The sequence below is a fragment of the Poecilia formosa genome, unplaced genomic scaffold, assembly GCF_000485575.1.
Source record: "Poecilia formosa unplaced genomic scaffold, Poecilia_formosa-5.1.2 Scaffold9, whole genome shotgun sequence".
NCBI lineage: Eukaryota > Metazoa > Chordata > Actinopteri > Cyprinodontiformes > Poeciliidae > Poecilia > Poecilia formosa.
The window spans coordinates 5,043,541-5,062,200 of NW_006799948.1; the positions used below are offsets into that span (position 1 = coordinate 5,043,541).

At 41.8% G+C, this 18,660-nt stretch overlaps 1 protein-coding gene across 7 annotated transcripts; it reads left to right on the forward strand.

Annotated features, from left to right (window-relative positions):
* Positions 1-265: 265 nt before the first annotated feature.
* Positions 266-18,628, forward strand: LOC103129169 (neural Wiskott-Aldrich syndrome protein-like). 7 transcript variants are annotated; one of them, XM_016664628.1, is made up of 12 exons: positions 266-694; positions 8,351-8,485; positions 8,578-8,664; positions 8,996-9,092; positions 10,825-10,848; positions 13,265-13,448; positions 13,830-13,872; positions 14,880-15,033; positions 15,344-15,361; positions 16,726-17,243; positions 17,337-17,445; positions 17,953-18,628. In XM_016664628.1, exons 1-12 carry the CDS (start codon positions 590-592, stop codon positions 18,015-18,017), a joined length of 1,539 nt encoding a protein of 512 aa, XP_016520114.1. In that variant the 5' UTR covers positions 266-589; the 3' UTR covers positions 18,018-18,628. The 7 variants fall into 7 exon arrangements, with proteins under 7 accessions (XP_016520114.1, XP_016520126.1, XP_007540213.1 ...); XM_016664640.1 differs by lacking the exon at positions 10,825-10,848; XM_007540151.2 differs by lacking the exon at positions 15,344-15,361 and having other exon boundaries at positions 267-694.
* The last annotated feature ends 32 nt before the right edge of the window (positions 18,629-18,660 follow it).

An 18,660-nucleotide genomic window follows, 5' to 3' on the forward strand; every position in this document is an offset into this window, starting at 1 on the left:
TTTCCTTATCTCCTCCCAATTCTGAACACATTCCTGTCAGAAAAAGCCACTGGCGGATAGGATCAAACCATCTGTGTGGGTGGCGCTTTACGTTTTTAATCTACATACCGCGACATAATGTGCTGTAGGCTTCCAATTAAATAGAAATAGATATTACATAGCTTTATTTGGATAATTTCGTTATTATTAAATGCTGTTTAAGTGGCTTTTAAAATTATTTTTGGACACATTTGGGAGACTGTCCGCCCCTGTTCCCAGATTTTGGACTCGCCCTAACTCTGCCATGTTGGATGGAACTGGCTCAGGGCTCCTATAACGGCAGGACTTCCAAGGAAAGTTTTCACCTCGTCCCAGCTTCGTCCTGTTGTCCCAGTTTTGACCTGGTTTTGAGGAGCCGAGAGACGCCAAGGCTACATTCCTGCACCGTGCTCGTTTTCCTTACCTTTGTCTCGGCGGAGCGGCGGAATACTCCCGCACCGGCGTGAGGAGTCGGAGGCAGGCCACGGATGACCGAGGGATTGTTTATGTATCTTCCCGGAGCTCCTACAAGCAGTCAGCGGGTGCAGACTTCATAAACTGATCCCTAATAATGAGTGGACACCCGTCGCAACGGCGGCAAAACAATGTCGGCTCCTTAATTTTGTCACAGCAGGACAATGAAAGCCTTTTTAACTACCTTGGGAGGAAATGCATCGTAAGTTTGTCTTATTAAATTCGCGTATAAGAGCTTGCTAAGAAAAAAAATGGCTAATGCTGCTAACTTGTGCCGTCATGAAAACTGATTTCCAGCCTGAGTTTGTGGCCTACGATTTTAATTGTATGTTGAGGCTACAAAGTTGAACAGCTGGCTTGTTTTGACAGTCGTTGGGACCGTGTGGAGCTTTGGTTGAAAAGACAACTTTTATGTCATACGTGTGTATATACATATATATATATATTGTGTTTGTTTCCACTGGGTTCAAATCAAAGTTGGGAGCTGGAAACATCCAGGAAATCCTTAAATTCCGCTGTCAGTAGCCGAACCGCAGCGAGCCCGGAGTTAACACAGCCAGGGTGTCGGAGCTGTTAAACCCATCAGCAGAAAAAGGAGTGATTTCGGTGCTCTCCTTACATAACGTGGCTGAAGCCTGCTTGTTTTCGGGAAGTGTGCGTCCACCGAGAAGAATGCGCAGTCGAGCAGAGCTGAGTCGCTTTAAAATTCTCTCCCCCAGTGCAAGGCAAACCAGTTTCCCCCCCCCCAAAAAAAATAAAAAATCTGGGAGTAGCCTCCTGTTCCTCCACGATGACTTCAGCTGGGATCACAATAGTGCAATGTCACGATTCGGTTTAAATGAGATAATCCCTTATTACGCAAGATATTCTCGTATTCATGTCCTCGTTGTCAGTGGCCGGCGGTTTTTGCGTCCATCCATGCATGCATGACCCCCTGGGCGATTCCCCCTTTTTCTGTGCCCCCTTCCACCAACCCCAATCATCTCAAACCACACACACACACACACACTGGTTTGCCCAGCCGTCATCTACCTTTAATCCACATAAAGTTATCATGCTTCTATCCTCTATAGACATAGAATGAAAACGCTATAAAAATAACTATTTGTCGTCAGGTCAGGTGTTATGGTTTTGCTAATTGAATGGAAGCAATAAAAACAAGGTGCAACTGATAGGTGACTCTTGACAAGTTCATGCTGCCCTCATTTTAATGCCACCCTGGACAAAGAGCAATGCTGCTTATTAAAAACGGCTAAAACGTCTCTATCTCCTTCCTTAGGAGGAATTTGTGTGTTTTGGCCTGTTAGGTTACCACTAGAGAAGCAGATTCATTTATCTGTTTTTTAATTACTTTTTCCACAGTGAGCAATCATCAGTTGTTTTTATTGGAAGCAGCAGCAAGGCTGGTTTTTCTTTTCTTTTTTTTTTCTTTTTTATCCATAAATCGTGCCTACGTGTTGACATTTTTGTTTCTTCCAGGTTCAGGTTCATGCCTCTAAGCGAACCATTCTGAACTCATGTACCTAAATCTATTTGATTTGTGATCAAGTTGCGTATTTTTTATTTTTTTTATTTAATTATGGAGATAACTCATAAAAATCTCCTGTCTATTTTAGCTTCAATATTTTTAGCTGTATATTTTTCTCAAGAAGTGTTTTTATCACACTCTATTTCCATTTATTTTGGTTCTAATTTCCTTTTGGGTCTGGTGGTTGTTTTTTTATTGCGCTCATATACTCGCATTTCTTTACGTCGGAGTTTAAGTAGAATATAGAAATTGTGCCTTCAAATCTTTGGTGTCCAGAACGGGTCCAAACCGTCCAGCAGTTTACGAACCAAGTCCTGTTTTGGACTCAGGTTTCCATAATGTTGCAAATCTAGATATTCTGTTTGTGCAGTTAGTAGTTGATACAAGTATCAACTACTAATTTTGCAAAGATCTATTTGGAGTGAAATCTTTATTGGTTGTTCAGTTTTTATCCGTACCACGGGAAATTTTTTTTTTGTTGATTTCTTTACGGCAATCAAAGATTAATTGACTCCATTTGTGGAAAATAGACTAGACAATCTAGACTCCTGTAGTTTCCGGATGGCTGCCCACATTACAAAATGCAACATGTCCAAGTACAGCTTGGAAGAAAAAAAAAAACTGCCTTCCTGTTATCTGCTAAACATCTCACTCTCTAAATGAACACGGTTCTTCTGTAGAAGATGTTTGTTGGTGCTTCCTCTGACTTGATCTTTAAACAACCCACTGACACTAAAAGTGGCTCATTTTACTTTGTAGCAAATACCAGCAAATTGTATTTTGTTTTTGCTTGTTTTTTTTTGTCAGAAGTGCTGAACTATTGTGTGTTCACTAATCTGAGTTTCCAGTCAGCAAGTCAAGCTAAAAAAAATCCTCCGTTTTAGGTCGCCAGCTAAATGTTTCAGTGTATCCTTTAGACTTGTTCCAAAATCTGCAACAACTTTCCCCCGTTTTTGTGTGTGTGTGTGTGTTTCTGTATCGCAATCTTCGTAAAAGGTCACTTTAAACGGACTGTGTCTCTCCACGGACTTCCTGATGTGGTTAAACTGTAGTTGGGACGGATTTGGCAGCCGTCGTCACAATTTCAGCCCCGACCCAAACCAACCAGGACTGGGATCGATACTTCCGGTAGAAGGCGCAGTCTCTCTCACTCTGTGGCATTTCATTGGATATAAATGACCAAGTTACTCTGGGACATTTAGATCAATGGTTATCATAGCAGCCTAAGCATTCGCTGCCGTTTGCCACTACTAACATTTAGTTAATGATTTAAAGTTTCACTCCTGTGTTGGAATAGATCAGAGAGTTGGCCGAGGATGAAGTAGCTTTTGGACTTTAGGCGTTAATGGTTAGATCGACGGAAACACTAGTGAAGTTTAAATTTATTTTTTTTTTTCAATCGGTTAACACAAACCCAGGCCTTCTATACTTGGCGCATGCTTCATACATTTCTGCATCATTATGGCCTCTTTCCTCTAAAGGTGGACGCTATCAGCAGTTTGGGACTTCCTGAAATCAGGGTTCTCCATCCGTCTTCGGCTAACCCTGTGAACTCTCTTCTTCTCTGCTTGATTTTAGTTGTCTCTCTCTTCTTTGTGAAAACGGATTTAAATAAATTAATATGTCTGCGATTGGCTTCCGCTGGACTTGATGAACCAGCTGTGGAGGTTATTCAGTCGATAAAATTAGTGACGTTAAAGGGTGGGGCTTCGATGAACGGTTTTATCATCAGGCAGTCTAAAATGCATCATCCTCAACATGCAAGTGTCGGGGAATTTAGCTTAAAACATCTCTGATAGACGTACCGCATACTTATTTATTTATCTGGTCTGTTATTAAAACACACTTAAGTGCAATATTATTATTAATTATTGGAATAACAGTGAAGGTTAACCTGTTTGTTTTGCTTGCTCATTCTTTTCCTTTATCTTGTAAAGTTTCCAACATTTCTTCTTAGCTTTAGCATCTCGAAATCTGAAATGTACCTTTAAATATTTGCTTCAAGGTTCAGGAAAATGCCTTTCAGCTATTCTGCTGGCATGCAGGATGCGAATGCAACATGTTGCACGCAGTCGGTCACGTTGCACACAATAAATTTGCAAAAATGATTTAAAAAAAAAAAAAAAGTTTATTGTTGAGCTTTATTAGTTGGGTTTTGTGCTCTGGAAGCAAGTCTGCAGGTGAACTTTTCTCAAAAATTTTCAGCCAGCTTACGGGCAGTGCAGTAAGATTACCCCTTTTATATATATATATATATATATATATATACTTTTATTACATCATTTCCTCCAGATTGATCTCGTTATCGCGCAATCGAGTGACTTCAAAGTAAATGTACATTCAAAGGTCCTTTACTGCTGCTTCACAGCTCCTTTAACTCGGCCTGTTCTCGGTTAGTTCCTCATAGCAATCATTGTTTCCTGTAATTGTGCTCGGCTAAAGGTCCTTGAGCAACCGAGAAAAGGCCTCTTCCTCTTCACGCAGACGCAGGTTGACCAGGCGCAGGTAAACTGGCCGGGATCTCTCTGCGTTTCAGGTGTACGCAGAAACGTTTTCCTGCCCCTCCGCTTAGGAGAGCGCACGTTTCCCGTCTCATGACGGGCTTGGCGGAGCCTGCATGAGGTCACACGGTGAAATGCCTCGCCTCCTTTGTATTTTCTTTTTTTTTTTTGTTTTACATGAGCACACAGGTTTCTAAGGCGTGTCCCCGCAGCTATGTAACCTGTTTGAAATCCAGTGACTGCGTTCCTCCGGCTTCCTGACCATGTTATCTTGCAGCATGTGACGGAGACGTGGAATCGGGAACATTCCTGCCAGTCCCACGCTCTTGTCGTCTCATGCAGCGAGACAAAGTGTGTGTGTGTGTGTGTCAGAGTGACGGATGTTTGCGAGGGGAAGACTGGAAGTGATTGACATTGTGTCTCCATACTGGATCTAATTGGAATGGCCAGCAGTAAGTGATGTCCTGGCTTGCAGAATGATTGCACATTATGTAATGTACTTATTATGCAGAAAATAAGAAACACAGAATCCTCTTTAGTGTGGGGCTTTGCCAGGCAGAGCAGCTCTGTTAACATTTCTTTCTACTATAAATTATTATAGTATGACTTGACTTGAGTTCAGTTTAGTGCTTAACATGACTTTGGTTTTAAATTTCTGCTATAATGTACTAATTAACCTCCCCAGAATCCAGGCAAGAACTTTTTACTTGAAAACATAGTTGAGTGCGTTTTATAAAACTTTTAATTCAGGATTTATTTCATAGGTTGATGATAAACTTGCCCCCTTTTTTTCTGGCAATGTTAGAATTTACATGCGTTTTTTGAATCTTTGACTAATTTATATTAGCTAGTCATCCTTTAGCTAACATTACCTGCATCCAACAGCTTCACTCAACTCAGTCTGTTAGTTTGGAGGGAAAACTATGAAAAGTTCTTTGCGTTTTGCTGGTTTGCTGCCATGATTCTAACACAAACCTGCGTAGCTCCGCACAGCAGCAGCAGGTCTCCTTCACAGGTGTAAACCCAGCGCGAGCGTCGTAGCGCTCATGTTGCGTTTAAAGGCGGTTCGGAAAAAACAGGTTACCTTTCATCCGTTTTATCAGCAGTTAAAACGGATTAAATAATTTTAACTGCTGATAAAAGTGACAGAGGACACAGATATGCGAAGTGCGGAAGCCCCTACTGTATCAAATTGACAGATGAATAATAGAGAGTTGGCCATACTAAAGTAAAAACCGAGCGCATACAGCGTTCGTGGTTTTTTTTTTCATCCAGACGGCTTCCCGCACCCCCTCTATGGGGCGCGCCCCACAGTTAGGGAACCTCTGATGTAGCGCATGGCTAATTAGCATATGTACAGTAAAGATACATAATCAGATCAAGTCTTTCTGTTAGACCTTCTGAAAGGTCTAAAGTTGTAAATTTAGACATCTTAATACATGAGATCAAATTGCTTTTACAGCTAACAAAACAATAAAATTCTCACCACAGTAAACCTGTTGAATTTTCATTAAATACTTTTGGTTTCCTGATTTTTAGCTACTTTTGTCTATAAGGGTTGCAGTTTGTAACTTTATCAAAGTGGCAACAATGAAAACATCTTTGTACCGGGCAGAAAAACATGTTTTTGTTTTTTCATAGTGAAGTCCAGCTCTTTAATTGACATTCCACACACCCACCGGTACACACTTCAACAACGAGCTCTCTGATTGGTTTGGCTCATTAGTATTCCTCCTGCTGTGTTCAGTATCAAAAGCGCCGTCTTACTCGGCAGAAAGGTGGAAAGGGTCCAGTTCACTCGGGGTGTGTGTGTGTGTGTGTGTATATGGACTGCCTAATCAGCAGTTAGGTCCTACAGGAAGTCCTGTGGTCGGCCTCGGGATTTTTTGCCTTGGGAGGGGGTCGTGGAAGAAAGAGAGAGAAAAAAAATCAGCTTTCCTCTTTTTTTTTTTTGCTGTTTTTTTTTAAAAGGCTTAAAGGTCAGCCAAACTTTCCGAGCTCCATTTTCTTAAATTCCTTTCCTGGTAGAGCTGGACCTTTCGAGAGCAACATGTAGGTAGCCATGTCTCTTTGAGTAAATGAGGGCTGACTGCAGGGTTTCTGCTCGGTTGCATCACTGGATTACCGCTGTTGCATGTTGGAGAAGTGGAGTGATAAAGAGGCCGTTTGCTGCTGAGACGGCGGCTTCGCAAGCGAGTGATATTCTTGGATTTATGGTGATGTCACATTCACAACCGCCACCCCCTCCCCTCCTCTGCTCTCCTCCCTCCTTTCCTGCTGCCTTTGGGTCTGTCAGGAAAAATCAGAGCTTCATAAACGGATGAATCTCCTTGACACCATTGTGTTGCATGAAAAATTCACCATAAAGCGACTACATAATGTTGGTGGTAGGAATGAAAAGAACATGCTGGCTTCTGTGTCTGCTCAGTGTTTCACTCTTTTTCTTTTAGTTTGATTTGTTGAGCAGTTTATGAGAAGATGTTGATGTAAGCAGTAATTCCTGGAACCAAAGTCCCCACCGGGTTTTTCCTCTCCTGATGCTCCCGCTTTCGTGTGTGTGTGTGTGTTTAGTGGCTGTGAAACCAGAGCCCCCCTGTGAGAGCAACACCCTGGAGCCGCATGTAAAAACTATAGGAGCCTAATCTGGCCCTTATGATCTTGTCTCTGTGTGTGTGTGTGTGTGTGTGCGTGTGTGTGTGTGGACTCTGAAGCTAGCTCCTGCCACGTAATGGGCCAGAACAGAACCACATGAATGTGCTTGAGCAGCAGCGTTGGGTTTTGTGCACCGACTTCTGCAGTAGAGGTTGCTGGGATGTCGACTTTGCTTACCTGTGTAATATTTGTTAAAGGAGGACGTTGAAAAGGTTAGATGAGTTCTGGGTTTCAACACCTGTTCTTGTGTCCTTTTGTGTGTTTGATGATTTGGAGGGAATCAATTATTGTTTTTTACAGGAGGAGGATGAAATCTTGTGATGCTAAAACCTGACAATATTTTCCAAGCTGTAGTGAGTTTAATGAAGTATTGTCCGACTCGGCTGGGTATTTATAGTTTCTATAACGATGATTGAAGATAAAAAGGCAGTAGATAAAAATGTGGCTTAATCAATCTGATTGTTAGGATGCTCACAGATAACAATAAACCTCAACATCCTGAACTTGATGATTGGCCGAATCGTCCGTGGATTGACATGAGATTTTTCCATTTTCATCCACATACTTGTGATTTAAAGTAGGAGTGGTTGATTATGGATTTAGAATTTTGCAATATCGTGATAACGATTAAAAATTATGGCAAAAGAAAATATTTATTGCTACTTTTTCAGGTAACTGCACGTGTGATAACGACTAATCAAAGTTCTTATGATACAAGGCATTTATTTATTAAAACATTTATTTCAGCTGATTTCGTTCTACATGCCTTCCTCCTCCCTTCAGCTGCGTAATCGCACCGTAAGGTTTTTCTGGCCACCCGGGTTTGGTCAGCCCTACTCAGAGGAATTTTCCACAACCAGCGCTGCTGCTTGTGTCCTAAAATAAGGGCCACCGGTTCGACTCCTGTCATTTCTCAGAATGAATGACCTCACTCTTCACTGCTATTTTCAATGAATGATTCAATTACTAAGAATCAGCAGCAAGCGTTTCATCACTGCTGCATCTGTTTTTTTTTTTTGTTTTTTTTTTTTTTTTTTGATTGGCTGGCAAGCATTTTCATTGGTCTAGGCACCAAAAGCATTAAGGTTGCTGTGTGTGTGTGTGTTACTACATCTGCTAGTAGATAATTTTCTGTGTGAAAACGACCCGGTTAGTGATGCGTGCTCTTCCTCTCCAGACGTTGTCTTCAGGAGTGGTCCAGGTGTACACTGCAGACCGAAACGGCAGCTGGACCAAAAGATGCTGCGGGGTGGCCTGTCTGGTCAAGGACAACCCCCAGCGCTCCTACTTCATCAGGGTCTTGGACATCAGGGTAGGTGGAGATATGATTTCAGCACAACCAAATCAGTGGACGGTGACGTCCTCTGACATAAAGACCAACAATGTTTTTTTTTTATCTCACAGGACGGTAAGACGATGTTCGAACAGGAGCTGTACACCGGCTTCATTGATACCCTGCAGAGACCTTACTTCATTACATTTTCTGGAGATGTGAGTTGCCCGTGTCTGCTTTTCAGTTTTCCTTTTAAAGATTCTGGTTTTCACTTCTGTCAGTCTGTCATGTCTCATGCTTATTTAGACTTTTTGTCTAAAAATTAAAAAAAGTTGTCGTTTTCCAAATTATGCTCAAATTTTTTTTATGAACAGATCAAATTAAGTCTAGACAAACGAAGATTTCACTCTACATATGTTGAGTGAAGATCTTCACACAGGTTGTGTGTGCCGAGTGCTCTCCCTATGCGTATAATTAAAAATGGGTTGGTGTTCAACTGAAGCTATGTTTTTGTCGTGTGTGTGTGTGTGTGTGTGTGTGTATCTATAGACGTGCCAAGTGGGTCTGAACTTCGCCAACGAGGAGGAGACCAAACATTTTCATGGCGCCTTAACAGAGCTGACGGTGAAAAGAAACAGGAAAACAGGTACCACCTTTTTGTTCATTGATCTTCGGCGACTCGCAAAAAAATCTATTCACGCGCTTTGAACTTTTTCACATTTTCTCATATCGCGACCACAATCCTCTAGGTGTTTTTACTGGGATTTCATGTGACGGCACAGCACAAAGTGGTTTGCGAAAGGAACTACTTTAATCGTTTTCAGTAATAACGTCTGAAGAGTGGCATGCATATGTATCAAACCCTTAATTATGGGCCGCTCTGCATCAATCTGTTTACATAAGATCCCAAATGTGGGAGAATTGTGAAAAAGTTCAAGGTTGCAGATACTATTTCTTTGAAACGTTGCAGATACTATTTCTTTGAAACGATTGCAAGATTGGGGCACTCGCTTTTTTAAAAAAAAAAAAAATCTGATTCTAAGCCAAATCATGGCGCCTAATAAATGCAATGAAACACGATTGTTGACTTTAATTACTATGAAACTAGGAGCACAAATTAAATGCATGCCTAAACTTTTCTCTCTTTCTTTTGGATGCACTGATCTTGGTAAACCTGACCAGTATTTTTGTTTTTAGTAGTTTTTAGTTTCAGTTCAATTTAATAGATTCATTTGACACAGAGTGGTACTTGTTTCTGTTGATTGTGACAGTGGTGGATCATAACAACTCTGCTAATAAGGTTATTTCTCAGCACTTAAAGTGTTTCTTGAAGTCTCTGACCTTCTGTTTTGTACCTTAGGAGTCAGTAAAGTTAAGCTAGAGACATTTTGGATTACAAATAATGATATCCAATGTTTTTTTTTAGAAATTTTTACTATAATAATCCAAGTGGAATAAAAATATTTTTAAGTATAAAATTTGGAAAAATAGTTTCCAACATCTTCCACAAGCAGGATAAGCCACAGAAGGTCATTGCTGAAGACGCTGACGAGTCAGTCGTCTATTTAAGCTCATTTTTGGAAAGTTGAGCCAAAACCAAGAACACTAACAAAATATATCACTCTGCAATGAATCATCTTTTTTATTATTATTAAATTACCAAAACAATAAAAGAATCTTCCTGGACTCTTACTTGTTGAGATGCTCCAAAAAAATTTTTTTTGTATAATATTGTTATAGTGATATTTTGTCTCTGACTAACGACAACTACTACTCTTAAACAACAGAGTGAATTGTTGTGGTGTTTTCTTTTCTCAGACTTTGGACTATGCTCTATCTAATAGTTTCCTTCCGACTTCTAATTCACTTGCGCTTTCATAAGCTTATGAGCACTTTTCCATCACGTTTATCATCACAAGCTCAATTAAGAACTTTTTTTTTTTTTTTCCATTCTGCGCCTTTTATTTCTTAACCTTTTTGTCTGGTCCGCTTTGAATCTTCTGCGTTTTATGACTAACGCCATTTCCTGTTACACCTTTAACCACTGGAAGACAAACTTGTATTTTTTTTCGAGGCCATCTTTTCCACCTCGCCTTCGCTTGTTGCTTATTTTCTATGTTTTAAGGCGAGACTCGTAGAAACTCGTGGACGATTGTTTTCTAGAGGGTCTAGTCGTCTCCTAAAACGCACCAACTAAAATTTTCTCACCAACTCTTCTTCTCCACCTGCTGACTCCTGCACTGACAGTGATGAAACTTCTTGCTCTTTTTTTTTTTTTTTTTTCGCTGCGCACACTTTGGCGCTCGCTTTCTCTTCTAATTAACAGAAGGACGTGTCAAATGCAGCGTTGTAATGATATGATTTATTTGTGTTCACAGAGAAGAGGCGGGACCCTCCAAATGGTAGGATTTTTACTTGTATGTCATGAAATGCTCAATAATCACATCTGGATTCATCGTTTTTACCTTTGACTAAATGCTGCGTTCTTGCTCTTCGCTGACGGGTAACAACTTGGTTATTATTGCCCCCTTGTGGTTGCAGGACTCCGTTACGCCCAGCAACACGATACAACAGCCATGACCTTTCAAGCCGTATTTGACACATTTATCTGAATGCTTTTCAAAAACAGACGATCAAAATAGTGGCTGAGTGCGATATAGTCGAGATTCATGTAAATCACAACTGGTTCCTCTAGTTTTGGGGGAAAACTAAGGGGAAAATTCAAGTATTTTGAACTTTTATGATTTTGTATGATTTCGTTTTTCACTCTTTGATGTTTCGGATAAAGAAACAAAATATAACATGAGCCAAAGTTGAACATACAATGCAGATTTTGAATGACTTCTATTCATAAGGGTGTAAAACTGCAAGTTTAATTTCATGATATAACAAACGAGGAATTGGTTTGGATTAGATTGGATTATTATTTTTATTTTTTTTTTTCCCTTGAATGAAATCATCACTTCAAAATCTGTATTCTATATTTAGTCACTTTCTATTTGACAGGCATCCAAGTTCTGTTTAATGATCAGCAACATTTAAGAGAGAAGTAGATAAACAAGTTAAAAAAAATAATAATTTGTATTTTAAATTGGTATTTTAACAGATGTAGATTTTCAGAGCTGAAGTTCACCCCGATGTAAAAATTGAGTTGCATCTCTCGTCTCTCGTAGAGCTGTTTTCCTGCCTATCCTGTCTTCATTTTCCCATCATCCTCCATCTCTGGTCCTTTTCTAGTACTTCCTGTTCCAGCTTTCCTTCGCTCATCGACGACCTCGGCTGCTCTTTCCCCATTTCTCATCATTTAATCCGTCTCTGTTTTCATTTCGTCTCGGTCTCTCTTACGCTGTCTGCCTCCTTTTTCTCCCATCCCGCAGCTTCGTCGTGTTTCAGAAACGTCACAGATTAATATGGGATTATGCCATGGATGGGTTTTAATGGTTACATAAAGGCCAGCAGCGCTCCGACCAGAATAACTATCTGGGATTAGATACATTTGCGTGTTTTTGCGGGGTAAGACCAGGAGCCGCTTGTAGCAAACGGATGGATGCTGGAAAGCCGAACGAAGCGTTGTACTCCGGCCGGCTTGGAGTGAAGTGGGATGGATGTCCGTCTGCTGCTGGCTGGCTGAATGTCGGCTGTTTTTAAATTTTTCTGGACGCCTTACCTGCTTGACGTCTTCTACAACTTAGTTTTGTTTTGTTTTTGGACCAGTGAAGGAAAACCTGAGATCTGCTTCTTGCATCAATGCTATTTCTTTCAATTGGGTCCAAGAGCTGCCATGATGTTCTGCACAACCTTTCTTTCGGCCCCCTGCGAGGAGCTTCTTTCTGAGGGTGGGGTCGGAGGACGAGCAGCTCCGACAGCTGCTGCTGGTCCCAATGCTGCTAGTGGGTTGGGTCCAGGCTGTCTGTCTTCATTCCACTGCCTGGTCCTCCCTCAGGACGAACTCTACCCGACTCTTTCTGACTCTTCCGCTCGCACAGAGGAGCGAGCTCGCAGCCTGGCAGGCAAAATGCTGGTTGACATTGGGTTGAGCAGCTGCCGAGAAGGCGGGCGGGTTTGGGGCAGGGCGGGAGGGCGATGCACTCGCTCGGCGTCACCACTGCCCTGCTTAACTCCCAAATGTTTCCGTAAAGCGAGTTCAAGAGGTATGTGTCCGAGAACTGACACGACACAATTTGTTCACGTTTTTATGACCAGTATCTTATGAAAACCCAAACGTTTTGCTTCCCAGACAATGTGCATGTTGCAAAAGACCAATTAAAATGTTTTAATCCTGCTGATGCTGCTGTTATACCTGAATCCCTTTGGGGGATCAATACACTATTCTATTGTAAAGTGCAGTCTGCCAAAGAGTTTGAGGGAGATTCCCAACATGTGAACTGCAGTTGGAGTCGATGCTTTAAGAGTCACTGTTCAAAGACTTCTCCTGGGTTTACGGTCTGGTCAGTGGATTCTTTTTGGCAATGAAGTCCAAAATCAGCTCAGCAATATTTTATTGAGCTCTGAAACTGAATTTCGTCATAATCCTCAAGTGCCTGAAGTACATTTCTGTGTGTAAAGTGAATATCATTTGACTTTTTCAACACAGATGCGTCTTAACATATCGTGGTTTTTATCGTGTAAATTCTAAGACTTTGCAATTCCACCAAATGCGGACATGCTCTGTTCTCTCCAACAGTAATAAATAAAACCTGTGCTGATATTAACAGGACTCTACCTGAAATGTCAAAAGCTTTCCTTTTCGCCATCTTTTATAAACTTTTCTCTTGTTTCCCAACATTAACGTTATCCATACGGTCGCCGTTTTTCCAGGACCCGCGTTGCCCATGGCGACCATCGACATCAAAAACCCAGAGATCAGCAACTCGCATCGTTTTCACAACAACTCTCAGATGAACAGCCTCGTGCACGGCTCCTTCCCCAGGAGGATCAAGAAGGAAAAAGTGAAGAAGAAGAGACTGACCAAGGCCGACATCGGCACGCCCAGCAACTTCCAGTGAGTAGCCGCTGGCGTCAGCGTTGTTGATTTAGTTTCTGGTAATAACTGATCGACGCCGTCATAAAATTGCCAGTGTCCTGATGGCTTTATCTAATGTTTGTTTGATCTAGTCTTCATGTTATCCAGCCTTCCTTCAACTCTTCAAGTCTTCCTTTCTTGATGAAGGAAGGCAACTCTTTCTTTCATTTCTCAGGAAAAGAAATCTGGTCAAATATAAAATGTTGCCTTTAAATTGTGTAGAAAATCTGTGCAATCACTCAGTTGTTACAGGCCACAAAAGAACCAAATATTACAGTAAACAGCTCTTGCTGTTAACTCTTTTTTTGCCATTTATGTGACTACATTAACTTGCATTTCTTCTGCTTTTTTTTCTTACAGGCATGTCAATCACATAGGATGGAACCCAAACACCGGCTTTGATGTAAGCAGCATTGATTCAGACCTCCCGTTTGTTTGCGCATCTTCAGTTGTGAAAGTGCGTGACGGGTAGGCCGTCTCAAACCGCATGCAGTCGGGCAGACGGATTATTTAAATGTAATATCAGCTTCTAAACGTTAATCCGAGCTGCGCACGCAAGGAGATTTCAGATGGAAGAGAATCAACGTGCATCCGCATAATCTATAGCTCAAGTTTCAGACGTCCCAGTCGGTGAAACCGCTGGATTCAGGAGGATGGATCACAGCTTGCAAATGAGAAAATTAAGCCCAGGGAATTTTAGCATAATAAATTAAGGAGTCTTTTTATACACAGTTCTGAGCCAAGAGGTTTATTACCTGGTGAATTACTCTTAAAGTATAGATGAGCTATTTTTGCTCCATATTGATAGTTTAGGTTTAATTTTTCTTTGTGAAATCAAAGGGCTTTTAGTCTATCAACTACTTTCAACCATGTGAGCTCATAGTGATATTTGTCGAGCCGAAAGTCAAGGTCAGAACATGTTCCAACACTGGCCACTAGGTGGAGGCAGAGCCACAGAAATAGTTTTTTTTTTTATGGAGTCAGGAAGTTCAGCTCAAAATGTGAAGCAAGTTTTCACAAAACGTCACCAAGGTCAAACACTATGTCAGATGTTATGTTCACGTTACTTGAGATGGTGATGATGCAGACTTTTAATTTTTTTTATTTATTGTAGGAGAATCAGATAACATTTGAGTCATTTCATTTCACTGCTCAAATCAGACATATTTTTTAGTTGTGTTCATATATTTTTTTTCTTTTTTGGGTGGTGGACGGTTAGTTATGCATTCACAAATTTCTGTATAACGGTGAAAAAACATATTCATACCCCTTAAACTCCAATCTAACTAAGCTTGAAGTACGTTTTTGTAGTTTAAACGACGGGTATAAATGTTTTTTTTCCTGTCAACTGTGTATCAACGTATTTATTTGGTTTTGTCTGTGTCCCTTTTCTCTTTTTGCCTTCTCTAGATGAACAACCTGGACCCAGAGCTGAAGAACCTGTTTGATTTGGCCGGCATCTCCGAGGCTCAGCTGAAGGACAAGGAGACCTCCAAGGCCATCTACGACTTCATTGAGAAAAATGGAGGCGTGGAGGCCGTCAAAAACGAGGTACGGAGACAAGGTAAGATGGCAACCGCACTCTCTGCTCTATGCGTTTACGTGGGATCTAGATTCAGACTGACTTTGTTAGAACGAGGCAATTAGGGATGAACAGCCGCTGAATGGGGATGGACAGTTATACTCAATAGAGTTGAATGTTATTGAAACGTCTAGTAATTTTGGCGACAGTACTTTTTAAATCGCACAAACGAGCCTCATTAGAACAGATTGACTGTATGGAAATGTTTTTTTTCAGGATTATGTGAATTTCTTTGAAGTGGGCCGATTGTCTTTAGCTGACAATCTAACTGGTGTGGTGGTTTCATCCCCAGGTCCGCCCAGGTGGAGCGGTAGGTTTCTGTGCATGACCGGCTGTGGAAGCTAACTGTGACGCTGCATGTGCAGTTATGCTAAGATTCCACCATGAGGCGTTTTGCAGTTCCTGCAGAGGTTCTGTCTGCCGTGTGATGCTCTGCCACCAGACTTCCTGAAATACATTTTCCGACGTTTTGTTGAATAATTGCAGAGCGTCTCCTTCCTTGGGAATCTAAAGAATTTCAAACTTCTGGTTGACTTTGTTTAACTCTTTGCATGTAGATTGCCGCAAGAAGGAGTTTGGTTTTATATGGTGGAACGCGGTAATAATTTTGTCCCATTATGACAACAAACTTGAAAGTATTTTGGGGGGATTTTATGTGATAGAGCACCAACACCATGAAGAAGTGCGCAGTTGGGGAGGGGAAGGACGGTGATTCATCGCTCGCAACATTTTTTCTAAATGAATATCTGGAAAGTTTGCATTTTTCTTCACCCACATGAGTCAACCTTTGTCTGCAGCTTCAATTTCAACTCTTGTAACAGCTTTGCATCTTTAGAGGCTGAAACGTTTAACATTTGTTTTTGTGAAATGGCTCACAAAAAAAAATATAGAAAGGATCTATAAATTTCAAGTCTTCCAACATTAGATTTAGGTCTGGATTTTGTGGAATGCCTGTAGTACCTGAAATACTTAGAATTAAAGCACAGCACCTCACCTCTGGCTGTATGTTTAGGCTTTTCTTTCCTACTTAAAGCTCAACCTCTGCTCTCAAGTTTTTTGCTTTGCACCCTCGAAAAAGTTTTTTATTTTGTCTCGCATTTTCACAGCACTGCAGAAATGATGTGTTTACGGAAAATGCAGGGTTACTTTCTTCAACAAGTCGGGGTTTTTGTGGCTAAGACTTGTTTCATCAGACCAGAGCGCCACCTTTCATGTTTGCCTCGCCTCTTACAGGACTTGCGGCAAACGGGAAACTAGACTTATTGATGCTTTCATATGACATTTGATGAGCGAAAGAGTAGTAGTTCTCCTTTGTGGAAGGAAACGGATCAAGCTTCTATTCTATCACATAAAATTCCAATAAAATACCTGCATTGTTGTGGTTGTAGTGCGACACGGTTGCTGTGTTTCTCAGTTTTACTAACATTGATGTGAACTCCAGCTGAGAAGGCTGATCCTGTATGGCTTAGTTATGATTGCATGGTTTGGCACATGTAAGAGCTGCCAAACATTTCAGTCTGTCAGATGATGATGATCCTCCTGCAGTTGTCACAAAAGGGGGGGAATAAAAACTAAACTAAATCTGGTTGTTATGGTAACTGTCAGTGACTTCTTACAGACATAAGTGTCTGTTTTGATGATCTGTTTGTTTTTTGTTTTATTTTTTTTGTTTAGCTCCTCCACCGCCTCCACCCAGAGGTGGCCCCCCTCCACCACCACCACCCCAACATGGCTCCGCCCCTCCGCCGCCTCCTCCATCCCGGGTGGTCCGGGGCGCCCCGCCGCCTCCTCCCCACTCCAGGCCTCCCGTCTCGGCGCCCCCGCCTCCGCCCCCGTCCCGACCGGGCATGTCCGCCCCGCCGCCTCCGCCGCCCAGCCGAGGCGCTCTCCCGCCTCCCCCGGCCCCGGCGCACGCCTCTCTCCCCGTGGCCCCGCCTCCTCCCCCGCTGCCACCGGCGGCGGCCAGCAACGGCGCTCCTCCGCCCCCGCCGCCTCCACCGCCTCCGCCGGCTCCCGGACCTCCTCCTCCACCCTCAATGGAGGCCAACGGAGGGGACGGCAAGTCCGCGCTGCTGAGCCAGATCAGAGAGGGAGCGCAGCTGAAGAAGGTGGAGCAGAAGGAGAGGCCGGTGTCCACCGGCGGCAGAGACGCGCTCCTGGACCAGATCCGACAAGGAATCCAACTGAAAGCTGTTAGTGTTCATTTGTTCATTTGGGCTCGCCGGAGCCCAGCAGCCACGCGTTTCACGCAGACACTCATTCACTCTGGTTTCCCGTCTTTACAGAGGGACGATAACTCCGAACAGACATCTGCTGACTCGGCACCGACAGCGGGCATCGTCGGGGCGCTGATGGCCGCGATGCAGAAGAGAAGCAAAGCGATCCACTCTTCGGGTACACACAGATTATCACAAACTCATGTATATGCACCTCCATACAGAACGTTTTAATTTATCTCCAGTAAGGGGAGCGAGGATTCTAGTTTTGAAATAAAAGTTGTGTAGGAACTTTAGTTTCTGTCGTTGAGGTCTTTGCTCTTACACACTCTGCACAGCAGAGGGAGTTTGTGGATTAATTTTACAGATTTCCTCTGTGAGATTGAAATATTATTTTCCAAATCTGTCTTTTTTTTTTTTTTTGACAAAAGTAACAATGTTGGTTAGGTTTTTATATATGCACCTCTGGGGATAAAATGAAGAGATCACTGCACTGAACCCCATTGACAACCTCATGGGTATTCCACCAAATACCGATTTCTGAGTTAAAACTTTAGTATTGTTGCTTCTAAGTGAATATAAACTTGTTGTCTTTAAACTCTGATCAAAATATTCCATGTTTTTTTTTTTTTTTTTTTTACAAATCTGTTTATTAAAATATAAATTTTCCCCATTTCCCCCACAGACGACGATGACGACGACGATGATGATGACGACTTTGAGGAAGAGGATGAATGGGACGACGAGTGAAACTTGTTTTTTTTTTTTCTTATCTTTTTTTTTTTCGCCCTCGATGACACTAAAATTTATCCCAGTCTTTCTAAAATAAAGTTGACTTCATAATTATAATTAAAAATGTTCTATCAGTTTGCTGTACATGTTTTGTTTTTTTTTTTGTCGCCTTTATGCTTTTTTTTAATTATTCTGTGCAATACCTCATTTAATCTATAAATGTTTGTCGGTCTAATCCTAGAGGTCTATCGTCGTTTGCTCCATCTTGTCTCCTGATGGGATTAATTTTTCTTCTGTTGCTACGCGGCTCAGACCTTCTATATTTCCAAATGTGTTGATCACTCTCTGTTTGCCATTTTCATATCTGCTGTCTCCTGTCCCACACGATCCGACTTTGCTCCCATTTTCACCCCAATGTGCAATTTTAAGCATTTGAGCTGAACGTCGGCTACGTTTTTTTTCCCCACAGCGCTTTGAGAGGGCTTACAAGATAGCGAGACAAGTTGCCACAAAATCTTATTTGTATCATTATTAGAACGGGAGAAGAAAAAGGCTATTTTCATATCTTGTTGCTCTGTAGCTTATTTTTACATATTCAAATAATTCTAGTTTATTGATCATATTTTCTTAAAAAAAAGAGGAAGAAAAGACAGCACTCTGG

Coding starts and splice junctions, on each gene's coding strand:
- LOC103129169 (XM_016664617.1), top strand. CDS start 12,078: ATGTCGGCTGTTTTTAAATTTTTCTGGACGCCTTACCTGCTTGACGTC. Junction 12,598..13,264: donor CCGTAAAGCGAGTTCAAGAG/GTATGTGTCCGA, acceptor CCGTTTTTCCAG/GACCCGCGTTGCCCATGGCG. Junction 13,873..14,879: donor ACCCAAACACCGGCTTTGAT/GTAAGCAGCATT, acceptor TGCCTTCTCTAG/ATGAACAACCTGGACCCAGA.